Source organism: Phocoena phocoena, chromosome 14 (genome assembly GCF_963924675.1).
Source record: "Phocoena phocoena chromosome 14, mPhoPho1.1, whole genome shotgun sequence".
Lineage (NCBI taxonomy): Eukaryota > Metazoa > Chordata > Mammalia > Artiodactyla > Phocoenidae > Phocoena > Phocoena phocoena.
Genome location: NC_089232.1, coordinates 13727958 through 13743011, shown reverse-complemented (window position 1 = coordinate 13743011; position 15054 = coordinate 13727958). Strand labels below are relative to the sequence as shown.

Sequence of the window (15054 nt, the reverse complement as noted above, 5' to 3'; positions counted from 1 at the left end):
ACTCTAGTATCTTTGGTTAAAAACAAAGGAAAATGATAACAACAATAAAAAAATATTTTTCCTTGACACAACGCTTAGACACAAACTTCTCCAATGGGTCACCTACACTTGCAGTGTCTACTTCCTCATCCCTCACTTACTCAGTGCACTGCATCCGTTACATCAAAACTGCCCTCACTGGGGTCTTTGTAACGTATTTCAAGGGGGTGTAAGGGACCCTTTTTCAGTTTTTCACTTGACTTGCTTGACTTTTCAGCTAGATGTGAAACTATCACTTACTGAAAAGCTCTCGCAACACTACCTGATTTCCCTCTCAACTTTCTGGCTACTTCTCAGGCTCATCAATTCCTCCTCAGGGCTTTGTTCCTGACATCCTCTTCTAACCCTAGACTAGACATTCTCCCTGAAGGAAGTTCTGCATTCTTCACCTAACACAGCCAATGAATCAAGTTCTGTCACTTCCACCCTCTTATTTCTCTTGAACTTATCTTTTCTCCATCCCTCTACCATTACTTCAGACCACCACCATCTCCTGCCTAGAACAAAACTACAGCCTTTTGATTGGTTTTTATACCTCTACCCGCTTCCCAATCCGTCCTCCATATTCCAGTCAGAATGACCCAAATTTGATGATTCTCCTTCCTAGCTTAAAGCCTTCAATAGCTCCTTATTGTTGTTACAATAAGGCCCCAATTCCTTAAATTGGATTACAAGTCCTTGCATAAACTGGACATTGATTACCTCCACCAAAAGCTCTCCTCCTCACACATACCTTCTCGAATTTTCCACTCCAATTATAACGAACCTCTTTCAGTTTCCTAATAGAGCATCTTCTTTTGCCTCCAGATTTCAGCCCTCAGATATCAACTTAACTGTCATTTCCTCCAGGAAGTGCCCAAAGTTTACGTATCCTCTCCTTTCTTCCTCCCATGGTATCATACATGTTCCCTGTCATAACACTTACCACTCTGCTTTGAAAGTATCTGTTTATTCTGATGTTTCTCTTCCTACATTGTAAGTTCCCTGAGAGTAGAGACCAGTTCTTCTTGCACATCATTATATCTTTTGTACCCAAAACAGTTCTTGGCACATAGTAGGTTCTAGGTGAATATGTTTTAAATGCCTGGATTAGAATGTTGGGTGTTGTGAATGGAAAAGAATGAACGGTCTCAAAAAGGTTGAGATGGAATATACTTTGGAAAATACTAGTCTAGGTGGCTTTTTGAGAAGACAAAATTAGATAGCTTGCAAAGCAACAGATGCTCCCCATGAGATGGATGGCTAGGTATACATGGGATGAAAGGGTCCTGGTGAAGCCAGGGCATGAGTGACTGATAGTTATGGAGCCTCTCACACTAGCAAGAAAGTAAAGAAAGAGCCAATTTAGGGAGAAGAAGCTAAGCTCCATGAGGCAGAGGATAGTCTGAGGGTCCCAGAGGACATCCAAGAAGAATGCCCAACAGGCCTCTGGAAAGGCAAAACTAAATCTCAGGAGGGGGGTTGGGGCTGAAGACAAAGGTGAGGGAGCCAAGGCAGAGAGGAGGCTGGAAGTGTTAGCCTAAAAGAAGTTTCCATCATGTACTCCTCCACTTTAAAACACTTTCATGCAGAAGGAAGGGTCTGAGAATGACTCACTGAGCTTCACAAGGTAAATGAAATACTGGTGACTCATTCACGGAAACCATAAATAAATTACCTGGAAATGGTTTTCCCCACTAGGCCTCAGAGAAACCAAATGTAAGTTATTTTTCCAAAATTTGAAATAGAACTTGCCAGGTTTGAGGGATTCTACCCAAAATTCCTTGCAAGATGAGGGGGAGCTTGGGTGGGCCAGCATCCAAAAAAGAGACAGAAAGTTATTGCTGATTTGCGAGGTTATCACTGGGGGCAACTCTAGAGTGGAGAGTTGACAGCATAACTGGGAACTCCCTCTGGACTGGTCAAGCACAGGAATGAGAAGATAGGAGAGCAGTGGTAACCCTAGGCCATAATAAAGGGTGGAAAGCAGAGCTTGTTGACCTTCCATGAGCCACAGAGGCGGGCTGAGACCCCACAGCCCATCAGACCCTGCTCCCAGGGCTCCTGGGAGCCTGTAAAAGGTCTCCCCCATGAGTTGTGGAGACAGCAAAGTCAGCCACCTCTTAGCTTCGCCTCACCTTTAGCCTCCCCGATGCAGTCACACTAATATTTCTTGAGCCTCTCACATTTCCTCCTGCATCCGGGCCCTGCTTCAGCCTCACGGGGAATTCCCTATGCCAAATGACCGAGAAAGGACAAATGTGAGGCTGGTTGACAGATGAGTCTGTACCATCTGCTGGCACGAGCTCACAGTGGACAACTGTATAGTCAGGGGTGACCTGGAGGGAGTGGGGAAGGAAATTCCCTGCAGGCAGAACTTTGAGCAGCACAGTTAGCCTGGAAGAAGAAATGTCCTGAGGTAATACATTTATACTGTCACCAGGTTTATTAACTGTATTTTCTGTAGTCTTGATGCTGTGACATCTGGGGTCCTGCTGACTGGAGAGAGACTGCCCCCTCTAGGACTAGCTAATTCTTGAGATATTCTTGCCCCAGAGCAAACATGCAAACTGCCCAATCCAGGATCCATACTCCAAACTACCTCCTTTATGGAGCTCTCATAGGTAGCCAATACTTCCCAGCCCTAATCACCCCAGGACCTGGTACCAGATACCTAGAGGCAGCCCCTACACCCCAGAGCCTGCTGAAATTATTCCAACTAGCCAGTTCTCAGCTTGCTTACTCTGCCTTGCTTTGCCTTTCTCACAGAAACCGTGATAAAGGTCATTGCCCACATTTCCCCCTCACTGGCCCTGGTGCTTCTCCATGTGGCCCTGCATGGTGTGTTGTGCCTCCTACTTCCAGGGAACTGTGAGTAAAAGCTTCTGCCTCCATGAGCCATTTCTGTGTCTGCATGCCTTACCATACCTGATTAAAACCAATCTGGGATACATTTTAAAACACCAGGTAAGAATCTGGATAGATGATGAGGTACTTGGAAGGGACAAGACTGAGCGATTGGTGTTGAGGTGCTTTGGAAATTATACGAATGGGCCCACAGAACGCAAATATTTGTGGTCCTTGCTAATGCTCACCAAAAGGTCCTGATGGCAGAGGAGGCTCTTGGTAATCAGGTGGATGAGATGACCAGCCCTTTGCATGTCTATGAGCCTTTTACCCCATGATATTGCATGTTCAATGGGCTCATGGACCAGTGGTCATGTAGACAGAGGGAACACATGGGCTCAGCAATGTTCATCCCTCTCACCAAGGGCGACCTGGCCATGACCCTGCTCAGACACCAAGTTGCCAGCAGTAGTGACTAAGTATCTCTAGGACAGTACCATATCTTAAGGCACCAGCCAGCATCCTGGGAGCAGGCTCATCATAACAAGCCCCTTCCTTCATAGAAAGGGCAGCATAGACTCTTTTCTGGAATATTCATTTATTGGGTATGTGGACTTGCTTTTCCCACTGCCATGTTTCTGGCAGCCATACAGCAAGCTGTGGACTCAGTGAGTGCCCTGTTCATTTTGATGTATCCCAACATTGCTTCTGACCAAGGGCCCTCGTTTACAGCAGAAGAAATATGACAGTAGACTGATGTTTTGGGGAATCACTGATCTTAATCATGTACCCCAATGCCCTGAGGCAGCTGTCCTTATACGATGCTACAAGAGCTTTGGAGAGTTCCAGAAAAGAACCAGGTGGGAGTCAGCATTCTGTGAGGTGATATGCTGTCCTAGAGGATGCAGTTTCCTCTCTGAACTAGTGACCGACACAAGGTACTGGATCTTAGCCAGAATCTAAAGGTTCAGGAACCAAGGAAATGAGGGTGGTGTTTCTTATGATTAAGCCTAAGGCTAGCTCCTTGTAACTCAAAGTGTGGTTCATGGGCTGTGGTTCCAGTTCACTGGAAACTCCTAGGAGCTTGCAGAATCTCAGGCCCTACTCCAGAGCTAATGGATCAGAAGCTGCATTTTAGTAAAACTCTCTATTTATTCATATGCATGTTAAAGTTTGAGAATCACTGGTCTAACCCAGTCACGACACTTCTGCTTCTCATCCTCAAACCTCTGAACTCTGCTTTTCAATAATTTTAGTACTCGAAAGGTGGATGCTTCCGTGAGGGATATAAAATGGTTCTGATGAAGTGGAAGCAGAGACTAGAAGGTCACCTGGCCATTTCAAGACCACCATGCCACCAGGAAATAGATAATAAAAGGACTCGTGGGCTTTCATGGGTTGACTGATCCTGCCTATCAAGGGGAACTAGAGTTGCTACTACACAATGTGGCAGGAAGGAGGGTGGATGGAATTTAAGGGTCCTCTAGGGGATCCCCTAGTATTGTCTTATTCAGAGGTAAAGTCAATGGATCACTACTACAACCCTACAGAGGTAAGACTACTAAGGTCTCAGATTCCTCAGGAATGAAGATTTAGGCCACACACACTTGGAGAAGAAACCACACTGAAGGCACAGGGGAGCACTGATTGGATGGTGGAAGAGGGAAGTAATAGGAAAAGTTGTGAAAGACTTCGGAATGGGTGTCCTGTGGAATGCTAGGTGCTGTCCACAGCAGCCTTCTGAGTTATCTTAATTCTGCAGGTGTCTTGTTTTACAATGTCTTTGAGCTATTTTGCAACTTTGTAAGTTACAGAAAGCTGATTACAATGCAAATAATTTAGTCTATAGATGTGCCAAAGAATTTTGTCCAATGGAGGTACAACTGGGTCCAATGGCCCTACTTCCCAAGAAATCAGTTGAATATCTATGAACAAATTCATTTAGTAATTCCTCAATGCTTATATATATATATGTTCTTTGGAGTCTCCTTTGAACTGTTTTTTAACACCTTACTGGTTCCCTCATTACTTAAGGAGTTAAGTAAAATTTTCAACGTGTTAATTTTATATTTGTACAAGAATCATTATTTTACCCTTTTAAAAATCATCTTTTAACAAAAGACATAAATACCAACTATGAACTCATGACCACTTGCCTAAATAAGGACTGTGCCTTCTATCCATTTTCTTCCTTTCTGTGTTATGTACAGATTGAAATATTTTAACTAATTTTATTTTTATTTATTCTCCTTCTCCCCCTAATATAGTATATACGGTGTATCAGTGATGGTTCACTTGACAATTTAATTTTTAGAGGGTTGAATATTAAGGTTAGATCCTGTCAGAGCCGGAGGATACTGGATCTGGAGCTGGACTCAGATGAAGAATTGGATTTAGCAAGCATCAATAAATGAGTGGTAGAGAATTCTTGTTGGAAGTTTTTTTTTCTTTTTCTTTTTGGCTGAGTTGGGTCTTCGTTGCTGTGCACGTGCTTTCTCTAGTTGCGGCAAGTGGGGGCTACTCTTTTTTTTTTTTTTTTTTTTTTGCGGTACGCGGGCCTCTCACTGCTGTGGCCTCTCCCGTTGCAGAGCACAGGCTCCGGACACGCAGGCTCAGCGGCCATGGCTCACAGGCCCAGCCGCTCCGCGGCATGTGGGATCCTCCCGGACCGGGGCATGAACCCCTGTCCCCTACATCGGCAGGCGGACTCTCAACCGCTGCGCCACCAGGGAAGCCCGGGGGGGTCTACTCTTCATTGCGGTGCGCGGGCTTCTCATTGCGGAGGCTTCTCTTGTTGCGGAGCATGGAGCATGGGCTCTAGGCGCGTGGGCTTCAGCAGTTGTGGCTCGCGGGCTCTAGAGCGCAGGCTCAGTAGCTGTGGCGCACGGGCTTAGTTGCTCCGCGGCATGTGGGATCTTCCCGGACCAGGGCTCGAACCCGTGTCCCCTGCGTTGGCAGGCGGATTCTTAACCACTGTGCCACCAGGGAAGTCCCTGGAAGGTTTCTTTAAAAGCCAAAACCTGGGTAAAAAAGTGGATGTGGATGTTATGCAGCCCAAGAAGTAACTGTAATTTAGATCATTATACTATATATTTTCATGTATATAATATACAGGCATACCTCGTTTTACTGTGCTTTTTTTAATGCACTTTGCAGATATTGTGGTTTTTTGGGTTTTTTTTTCTTTACAAACTGAAGGTTTGTGGTTAAGCAAGTCTATTGGTGCCATTTTCCCAAAAGCATTACCTTTTAATAAAGGTGTGTATAGCGTTTTTTTAGACATAATGCTACTGCACACTTAACAGACTACAGCATAATGTAAAAATCAACTTTTATATGCAGTAGGAAACCAAAGTTTGTGTGACTCACTTTTTGGTGATATTCATTTTATTGTTGTGGTCTGAAACCAAACGTGCAGTATCTCTGAAGGGGGCTGTGTGTGCATGTGTGTGCGCACGCGTGTGTGCGCGCGCGTGTGTATGTATTTTTGTTAAACTACCAGCATCCAAAGCCTTCTCATTTGGAGGGTGTCTCCCAGCATGCAGGTCTTTATGGGAGGCAAGGCCTATTATCCAGGCTTGGAAAAATCAAATGCCCCTATCCAGGGTTTTGAATCTTCATGAAATGTTCCAAAGCCATGGGCAGCTGGCAGACAGTTCCATGGTGGTGACCTGGGCAGCAGCTTCCTAACCAGACCCTTCCTGAGGTATAAGCTTGGCTGTCACCCAGCCTTCTCAGATCTTCCCCAATTTCTGAATATCTTTCCCCCGGCTTCTAGTTAATCCTACAAATTCCCATAAATTCCTTTCTGTTTAAGTTTTTGTCTCAAATCTTTGACTACTGCAGTGAGTTTGGAAAGACATAAAAAGCTATGAACATCAAGAGCGGTGTTTCTCAAATTGAGGATCTTGTTAAAAATGCCAATTTTTATTCAGGAGGTCTGGGTAGGCCTTGAAACTCTGCATTTCTAACTAGCTCCCGGGTGATGTTGATAATGCCGGTCCACAGACCACACTTTGGGTGTTGAGAACAACAGCACTGAACGTGGGCCTTCCCTGGTAGTCCAGTGGTAAAGAATCTGCCTTCCAATGCAGGGGATGCGGGTTCGATCCCTGGTCAAGAGAGCTAAGATCCCACATGCTGAAGGGCAACTAAGCCTGTGAGCCACAAGTACTGAGCCCGCACGCCTCAACTAGAGAGCCCATGTGCCACCAACTACAGAGCCCATGTGCTCTGGAGTCCTCGCACCACAACTAGAGAGAAGCCTGCCCACCGCAACAAAAAATCCCACGTGCCGCAACTAAGACCCAACACGGCCAAAAAAATAAAGAAAATAAATAAATATTTTTTTATAAAAAAGAAGCACTGAATGCTTGTAGAGAAGTGGCTGGAAAGTAGAGAGAGAAAGATCAAGAAGGTTCAACGCTGTCTAATGGAGTTTGGACTTCATCCTGCAAGTAATAAGCAGCCATGAAAGGATCCAGGGGGAGTAAAATGAATAGATTTCCATTTTTCAAAGGCTTGTCGAAGTGATGTAGACAACAGAGCATGAGATGAGGGACAGGAGGTGGAGAAACCAGTTAGCGGTATGGCAGGCAGAATAACAACCCCTGCCCCCAAAACGTCCTCACCCTAATCCCCAGAACCTGTGAGTATATTACATTAGAAGACAAATGGGACTTTGCAGTTATTAAGTTAAGGACTTTCAGATGGGAAGATTATCCCCGCTTATCCAGGCAGACCCAATGTATTCACATGATCCTTACAAGTGGAGAACTTTTCCTGGCTGCGGTCAGAAGGAGACAGGATTACAGAAGAACGGTGGGAGACGCAATGCTGCTGGTTCTGAAGATGGAGAAGGAGGCTCGGGCCGAGGAATGCAGGTGGCCTCCAGGAACTGGAAAAGGCGAGGAAATGGACTCTCCCCTACAGCCTCCAAAAGGAGGCTTGATTCCAATTCAGTGAGACCCATCCAACCTCTGACCTCCAGAACTGTGAGATAATACATTTGTGGGGTTTTTTTTTTGTTTTTTTTTTTTGGCTGCATCATGCAGCTTGTGGGATCTTAGATCCCCGACCAGGGATTGAACCTGTGCCTCCTGCAGTGGAAGCCTGGAGTTCTAACCACTGGACCACCAGGGAAGTCCCGCATTTGTGTTCTTTTAAGCCACTAAATTCATGGTAATTTGTTACCGTGGCAATAAAAAAATTGAATACAGGAGGCCACTGTGACATTCCAGGGAACGACGATGACAGCCTCATTGAAGAGAGAGGCAGCACAGAAGGAGAGACCTGGTTTGAAAGATTTTAAGGAGGATACAGAGGAAGGGTCATCGTCACCACCTGGGCATCTGGGTGGGGATGGGTGGTGAGGAAAGGACAGGAGTTAAAGGGAAGTTTCCAGGTTTTTCTCTCGGACAAATGGGTCTGTTGGTCAAAAGGAGGGAAAGAAGTGAGTGCAAATGCGTGTGGGAGAAAGCACGTGAGCATGCATGCGAGTGTGTGAGTTGAGCGCATGTGAAAAAGTGCAGGGAAAGGAGGCAGGTCTCCCATAATACCACTGGGTGCCTTGCTTCCAGTTCCATTTTTACTGAGAAACTGTCTAATCTTAGCTCTCAAGCTCTCCCTCCTGGGAAAAGCACGTGCTCACCGCCAACACAAACAGCTGCTCTGCTCCTCAGTTATATTTTTCAGTTTAAATTAATGACTGCCGTTCTAGGCATAAACCAGGCTCCTGTTGAATTTTGATAGAGCAAAACAATTCACCAGGGTTTGCTGTCTCCCGGATGAGCGGACGGCGTTGAGTTTCTACTCCTGCAAATCCGAGGATCAGACCTTGAACTGCGGTGACCCCTGCTTTGCTTCCTTTCCTGGCACAGCATCCCCCCTCCCCAGGCTGGAAGCAGTCGGGGAAAGGGACGCCTGGAGGAGGCTGCCCAATGCTTTCCCCTGGGCCGAGTCCATTAGGAGTCATGAGGTTCTGCGCTTGCAACTTAACAGCTATTTATAGTTCACACTCTGAGATGCGCTCACAGACACATACTGGGGACCCAGCCTCCACAGGAGAACACGCCCCGTCTGGATCCTCTGGATCCCCTGCTTCGTAGCAAATGCAAGCCGGGCAAGCAGTTCTAGGAAACTCAGAGAGTGGGTGTAGGCAGCTCTGGTTGAGCTGATCTGGAGGTGGCTGGTTTCATCCTAAGGACATCCTGGGAAAGCTGAGAACTTGCAAACCTGCTTTGAATGATGTCTTTGCCTGTGCCTAACTTGCCAAGTGACCTCCTCTGAGTAAAAGCGGAGCAAAGACCCTTTGTCCCTCACGACACTAGGCGCTAGGATTGTTGATATCCACCCACTGCTCAGATGAGGAAACCGAGGCTCTTGGAAGTTAAGATTCTTGTCAAGCATGGTGCCAATCAGACGTCAGAGCCAGAACTTGACTTCAGTCTCTTGATGATAAAATCTGTATCTTTTGTACTTCGACCTGGGATACTGTCCCCCCTGGGGAGGGACACTCCTCCCTCCCCAGCCACCCCCCACAGGTCTTCATCAATCAAGGTGTGGTCTCATGGTTCTCCTGCCCAGAGGTGCCCAGCACATATAGGGCTGTGACTGGGGCACCCAAATCACCCAACAGTAATACAATCCTCCAACCAGTAAGTACTCCTAATCCCCTGCCCGTGTGTTCAGCCCTCTGCGAGGTGCAGTGGGAAACAGTCATAGGACGATGGTAACTCCTGCCCTCTAAAAGCTTATAAAGCAACAGGGCTTAAACAGTGGGGTGTTCAAATCACAGAACCGGCATGGGGATCAGAATTGCTAGGCAGGGTCTGCTGGACTTTAGGACCTGTGCTCCTGCCTCCAATGCCAGACTGTCTCCCAATAACGCTGTTTTCCAGTCCAGACAAGGAAACTGAGGCTCAGAGAGGTGAAGTCACTCTTCCAAGGCCATAGAGCGGCCTGTGGCCACTGGGGGTCTCCAATTCCAGGTGCCATTTCCTCTTGCCAAGCCTCCCCACTGTGCTCACTTCCACACTCTAGCTCTAAAGAGGAGGTCTAGCCGGGAGAGGACGCCTGGGTCACACCCAGCAGGTCGCCGTACTGCCCTGCTTCCCAGTACCCACCAAAGAGGGCATCTGCGCCCCGCCCCTGCACTTCACGCCCAGCTTCCCCCATCTAACCCCATCACCACCACCACCCCGCCCCCAAAAAGTGCTACTTACATATTCTTTAATGTCCTTCGATTTCACAGCCTTGTAGGAAGAATATGCAGGGTAAAGGGTGCCAAATATTAGCCTGGAGGGGAGAGAGAGGGGGAAAAAAGAGAAATGTGATTTTCATTCATCCTATTTGATGGAAAATGTCATGTTCGATGCAAGAAGCATCCTCCAAACTACAGAAAATGCTGCTGTGAGACTTGATTAATTTTTCTGAATGCCCTGAAGGTTTTCTGCTCATGGCTGGGACGTGTTTAGGAACCTCTACGTCCTGTTACAGATCCACACCGACCTCCTTCAATCTGTCATTTGGCAACACAACAGGGTGGTTTGAGGTCATGAAGCCAAAAATGGGGCCATCCTCTGGAAAGGCCGAAATTATATCTGGGGAACAAGATAAGACAGCTAAGGGGACAAACGAGTAGTCTGAAAGGAAACAAGAAATTTAAGAAAGAGAGGGATGGCCACAGCGCCAAAGACACAGGCAGCTTGGGGAAGCCCACTGGATTCCGTCACAAGCCAGCTCAGAGAGGGGGGTCTCCCCAACACCCCCGTGCTGTCCCGCCCCCTAAGCAGTATTCTCAGATACCAGGGAGAATCTTCCTTCCTCTGTGAGCCTTTCCTGACCTCAGCACCCCCTGAAGATTAGGTTCCTCTCCCGTTCGTTACTGCCACTCCCTAGATAGTCCCCTTTCTTAGCCCTTATCCACACCACGTGCAATGGTTTATTCAATGTCTGTCTCTCCCACAAGCCTTTTAAGTTCCACAAAGTCGAGGATGGTGTCTATCTCGCTCATGGAACCACACCCCCTGGGCCTGGTAAGTGCTCAGGAAATATATGTTCATTCTGGGAAGTTTCAGAGAGTGGTGAAGCAAAGGCCAGAGCCACCCAGGGGACACTCGTGACCTTGGGACTGAGGTCTCAGCAGCAGGGGGATGCCAGACAGCACCGGTCTGATTCAGTAGAGCCTCAGGCACACCACCACAGGCTCCAGAGAAATAAACACACCGTCCTTTGGCACAGATGCCCTGTTTATTAGCCACATCTGCCAGGGTGGTGTCCAGCCCCTGCCCTGGGGCAGCGTGTGAGCAGAAGAGACAGGTGGAAAATGCATCTCGACCCAGTGGCCCACAGATCTGCTCCTCTGTGAACCCCGATGGCCAAAAACACCTCCTGAGTGGTCACAGAGGTGGGAAGCACAGGCACCCAGACGAGGGAGGCCAGTACTCCGTCCGTCTGCTGGACTCGCGTGTGAAGTGGCTGCCAGCATCCCCCCGACCTGGTTCCCTTTGGACAGCACAGGGACAGCAAGACGAATTTGCTTTCCAGTCTCTAAAAGCTCTGAAACACTGACATGTAAGGGAGCAGACTCAGTATTTCACTGCCCAGGGGAGGGAGAATGGGATGAAAATGGCGAGTTCTTCTAAATCTATTTTGGAGAAAAGAAGTAACAAATGAAGCAGGCCCAAGCCAAAGGGGCTTGGGACTTATGTCCATTCAGACTGAGTGCCCCTGACAAGGCCCTTCTCCTTCCTGGCCTCCCAGACCCTCCTCCCTCAGCTCCGGACCCTAAGGCCAGCAGCTGTCCCCCGGTGAGCTGGGCTCACAAGCTCACATCTGTGACTTCCTGCTGTCTCTCCCTCTTCTGCCTGAATTTTAGTGCATGATCTTCGCATAACCCTTTTATTCCCACCGATAAAGTCTCACTAATCCTTTAAGACCCACCTCAAAAGAGCCACTTCTGTGCGTCTTTGATCACTTGTCCCTCAGAATTTTACTGACACTTGTTACGTCTATTACAGTCCTTATGTAGTAGTTGTAATTTTTTAAAAAATTAAAAATAATGATATTAATATCACTGAGTACTCACTAATGCCAGGCACTGCTCTACAGTCTGTATATTCTCTCAACACCCATACGGGATAAGAATTCTTACTACTCCATTTTACAGACTAGGTACTAGGACACTGAGGCCCAAAGAGACACAACAGCCAGGAGCCGAGCTGGGATGTGACCTGGGTAGCCTGACGACAGGCTTACTGTCTTCTCCCAGGGCTGCCTGGGCTGATTGAGCCAGACCATCTAGGCCTGGGTGATCAGTGGGGTCCCTAGCACCTCACACAGCCCTTGCCCAAGTGGGTGCCGGACACGTGTCTGATGGGTGAATAAATGTCAAACGATTGCAATCTCTCTCCAAGGAACCAGCCCACTTGAGAGATTCACATGACTCTCTCTACAAGCTCAAGAGGAAAGCTGGTAAAATTCTTAGAAAGATCTAATGCTGCTTAAGAGCTCAAGGTCGGCTCAAGAGTGGGAAGGGAAGGCTTGAGTGCCATTCTCTAGAGGGAAGACGGGGCTCTGTGCTAACACACTCCTCCCAGCTTTCTGTGAACGGAGCCTTGCCTGGCACCTCAGAGCCGCTGGGAAGGGAAGGCTTGAGTGCCATTCTCTGGAGGGAAGACGGGGCTCTGTGCTAACACACTCCTCCCAGCTTTCTGTGAACGGAGCCTTGCCTGGCACCTCAGAGCCGCAGAGCTCTGCACCCACCCTCCCTCTGCCCACTGCCATTTACTGCTACCCAGAAGGCCCCTCCCCAACTTACTGCCTCCATCTATCTGCCTGCTGCATTCCTCCTATCTGTGCCCTAATTCCTCCTACTGCTCCAAATTAGGGGCCTTCAGCCAGGTTGCCTCTCCCATCTCCTCCACAGCTGCAGTGGAGGGACCATGAGCCTCATGTGAATTCTAGCCTCTAAGGCAGTGGTTCCCAACTGGGGGTGATTTAGCTGCCTGGGGGACATCTGGGCAATGTCTGGAAACTGGTTGTCACAGCTGAGAGAAAGCTATTGGTATCTAGTGGGTGGAGGCCAGGGATGCTGCTAAACACGCTACAACATACAGGACAGCCCCAGTAAAGCATGATTTAGTCCACAGCATCAGAAGTGCTGAGGCGGAGAAATCCTGGTCTAGTGTGATGTTTCCCGGTCCTTGGGTCCTGGACCCTTCACCCAACCATCATGGGCAATCTGTCCCAAGAGTTTTTTTTTGTTTTTTTTTTTAAATCTGGGGAATTTATTTTTTATACAATCAATTCACTTTTAGTTGTTTTTGTTTTTGGCGGTACGCGGGCACTGTTGTGGCCTCTCCCGTTGCGGAGCACAGGCTCGGGACGCGCAGGCTCAGTGGCCATGGCTCACGGGCCCAGCTGCTCCGCGGCACTGGGGATCCTCGCGGACCGGGGCACGAACCCGCGCCCCCTGCATCGGCAGGCGGACTCCCAGCCACTGCGCCACCAGGGAAGCCCAAACTACTTATCAACTTCTGACCAAGGAACAGAGAATTATTGCTCACAGGAATTAACGGTTAACTGTGGCACCAGTTATCGTCACCAAGAAGGACCGCCCACCACTTCGCGGAGCCTGGAGTGACTGCAGGGGAGCAACTGTTGGCCTAGGGCTCAGCTACGAGCTGTGGCACCGCCGTTACCAACCAGGGCCAAGGCTTTTGTAAACCATGAAACGACAGTATCTTCCACAGTCTTCTGAGGCGTCTTAGTGTCAGGCCAACAATTCCCAACGCCAAGTTATCTTGAAAATTTAACAAAATCAATACTAGCAATATTTTTTTTCCTGAAATTAATTTTCAAATGAAAACAACAGGCCTATTTGTACAGTTGTCCATGTTATGATATAACAAATTGAATTTAAGAAGTGGTACACATAAGAGCAGAAAGCAAGATCTACCCCAGCTTGGAGAGGTCTCTGTAGTGTAGTGAATAGGGTATGGGGCTTCGAGGTTGTCTGACAGACTGAATTCAAATTACGGCTCATGCTATGGCAACATGGTGATCTGGCATAGGTTTTAAGCTCTCTCAGTCTCAATCTCAATTTCTTTATGTGTAAAAAGGGGAAAAACAATAACTATATCATGGTTTGCTGTATGGATTAAATGAGCCTGAAGAAAAAAAAAGAAAAAAAAGAAATGGTACACCACAAAGGGGCTTTCAGGATACTGAATTTCTTGACCTGGATGGTAGTTATGCAGAGTTTTGCTTTATAATCACAAATGTATATTAAACTGTACACAGGGCTTCCCTGGTGGCACAGTGGTTGAGAGTCCGCCTGCCGATGCAGGGGACATGGGTTCGTGCCCCGGTCCGGGAAGATCCCACATGCCACGGAGCGGCTGGGCCCGTGAGCCATGGCCGCTGAGCCCGCGCATCCGGAGCCTGTGCTCCGCAACGGGGGAGGCCACAACAGTGAGAGGCCCGCGTACCGCAAAAAAGCAAAACAAAACTGTACACATATGTTCTATGTACTTTTCTGTATGTACGTGTTATATATAATTTTTATTAAGTAAAGTGCCATATTAAAAAAAAGAATTTTCTAACAAATGCTGGAGAGGGTGTGGAGAAAAGGGAACCCTCCTACACTGTTGGTGGGAATGTAAATTGGTACAGCCACTATGGAGAACAGTATAGAGGTTCCTCAAAAAACTAAAAATAGAGCGGCAATATGATCCAGCAATCCCACTCCTATGCATATATCCGGACAAAACTATAATTCGAAAAGTTACACGCACCCCTATGTTCACAGCAGCACTATTTACAATAGCCAACACATGGAAGCAACCTAAATGTCCATTGACAGATGAATGGATAAAGAAGATGTGGTACATATGTACAATGGAATACTACTCAGCCATAAGAAAGAATGAAATAATGCCATTTGCAGCAACATGGATGGACCTAAAGATTACCATACTAAGTGAAGTAAGTCCGAAAAAGAAAAACAAATACCATATGATATCACTTGTACGTGGAATCTAAAATATGACACAAATGAACTTATTTACAAAACAGAAATGACTCACAGTCATAGAGAACAGACTTGTGGTTGCCAAGGGGGAGAGGAGGAAGGGGAGGGATGGACTGGGAGCTTAGGATTAGTAGATGCAAACTATTATAATATAT

General features: G+C 47.4%; 1 protein-coding gene across 1 annotated transcript in view; it reads right to left on the bottom strand.

Annotated features, from left to right (window-relative positions):
* REEP1 (receptor accessory protein 1) overlaps positions 1-15054 on the bottom strand; it is a 109255-nt gene that overhangs the window by 45866 nt on the left and 48335 nt on the right. Inside the window, exon 2 of the mRNA XM_065890770.1 lies at positions 10089-10161. Within this exon, the coding sequence (XP_065746842.1) occupies positions 10089-10161 (73 nt within the window). The remainder of the gene's footprint in view (positions 1-10088; positions 10162-15054) is intronic.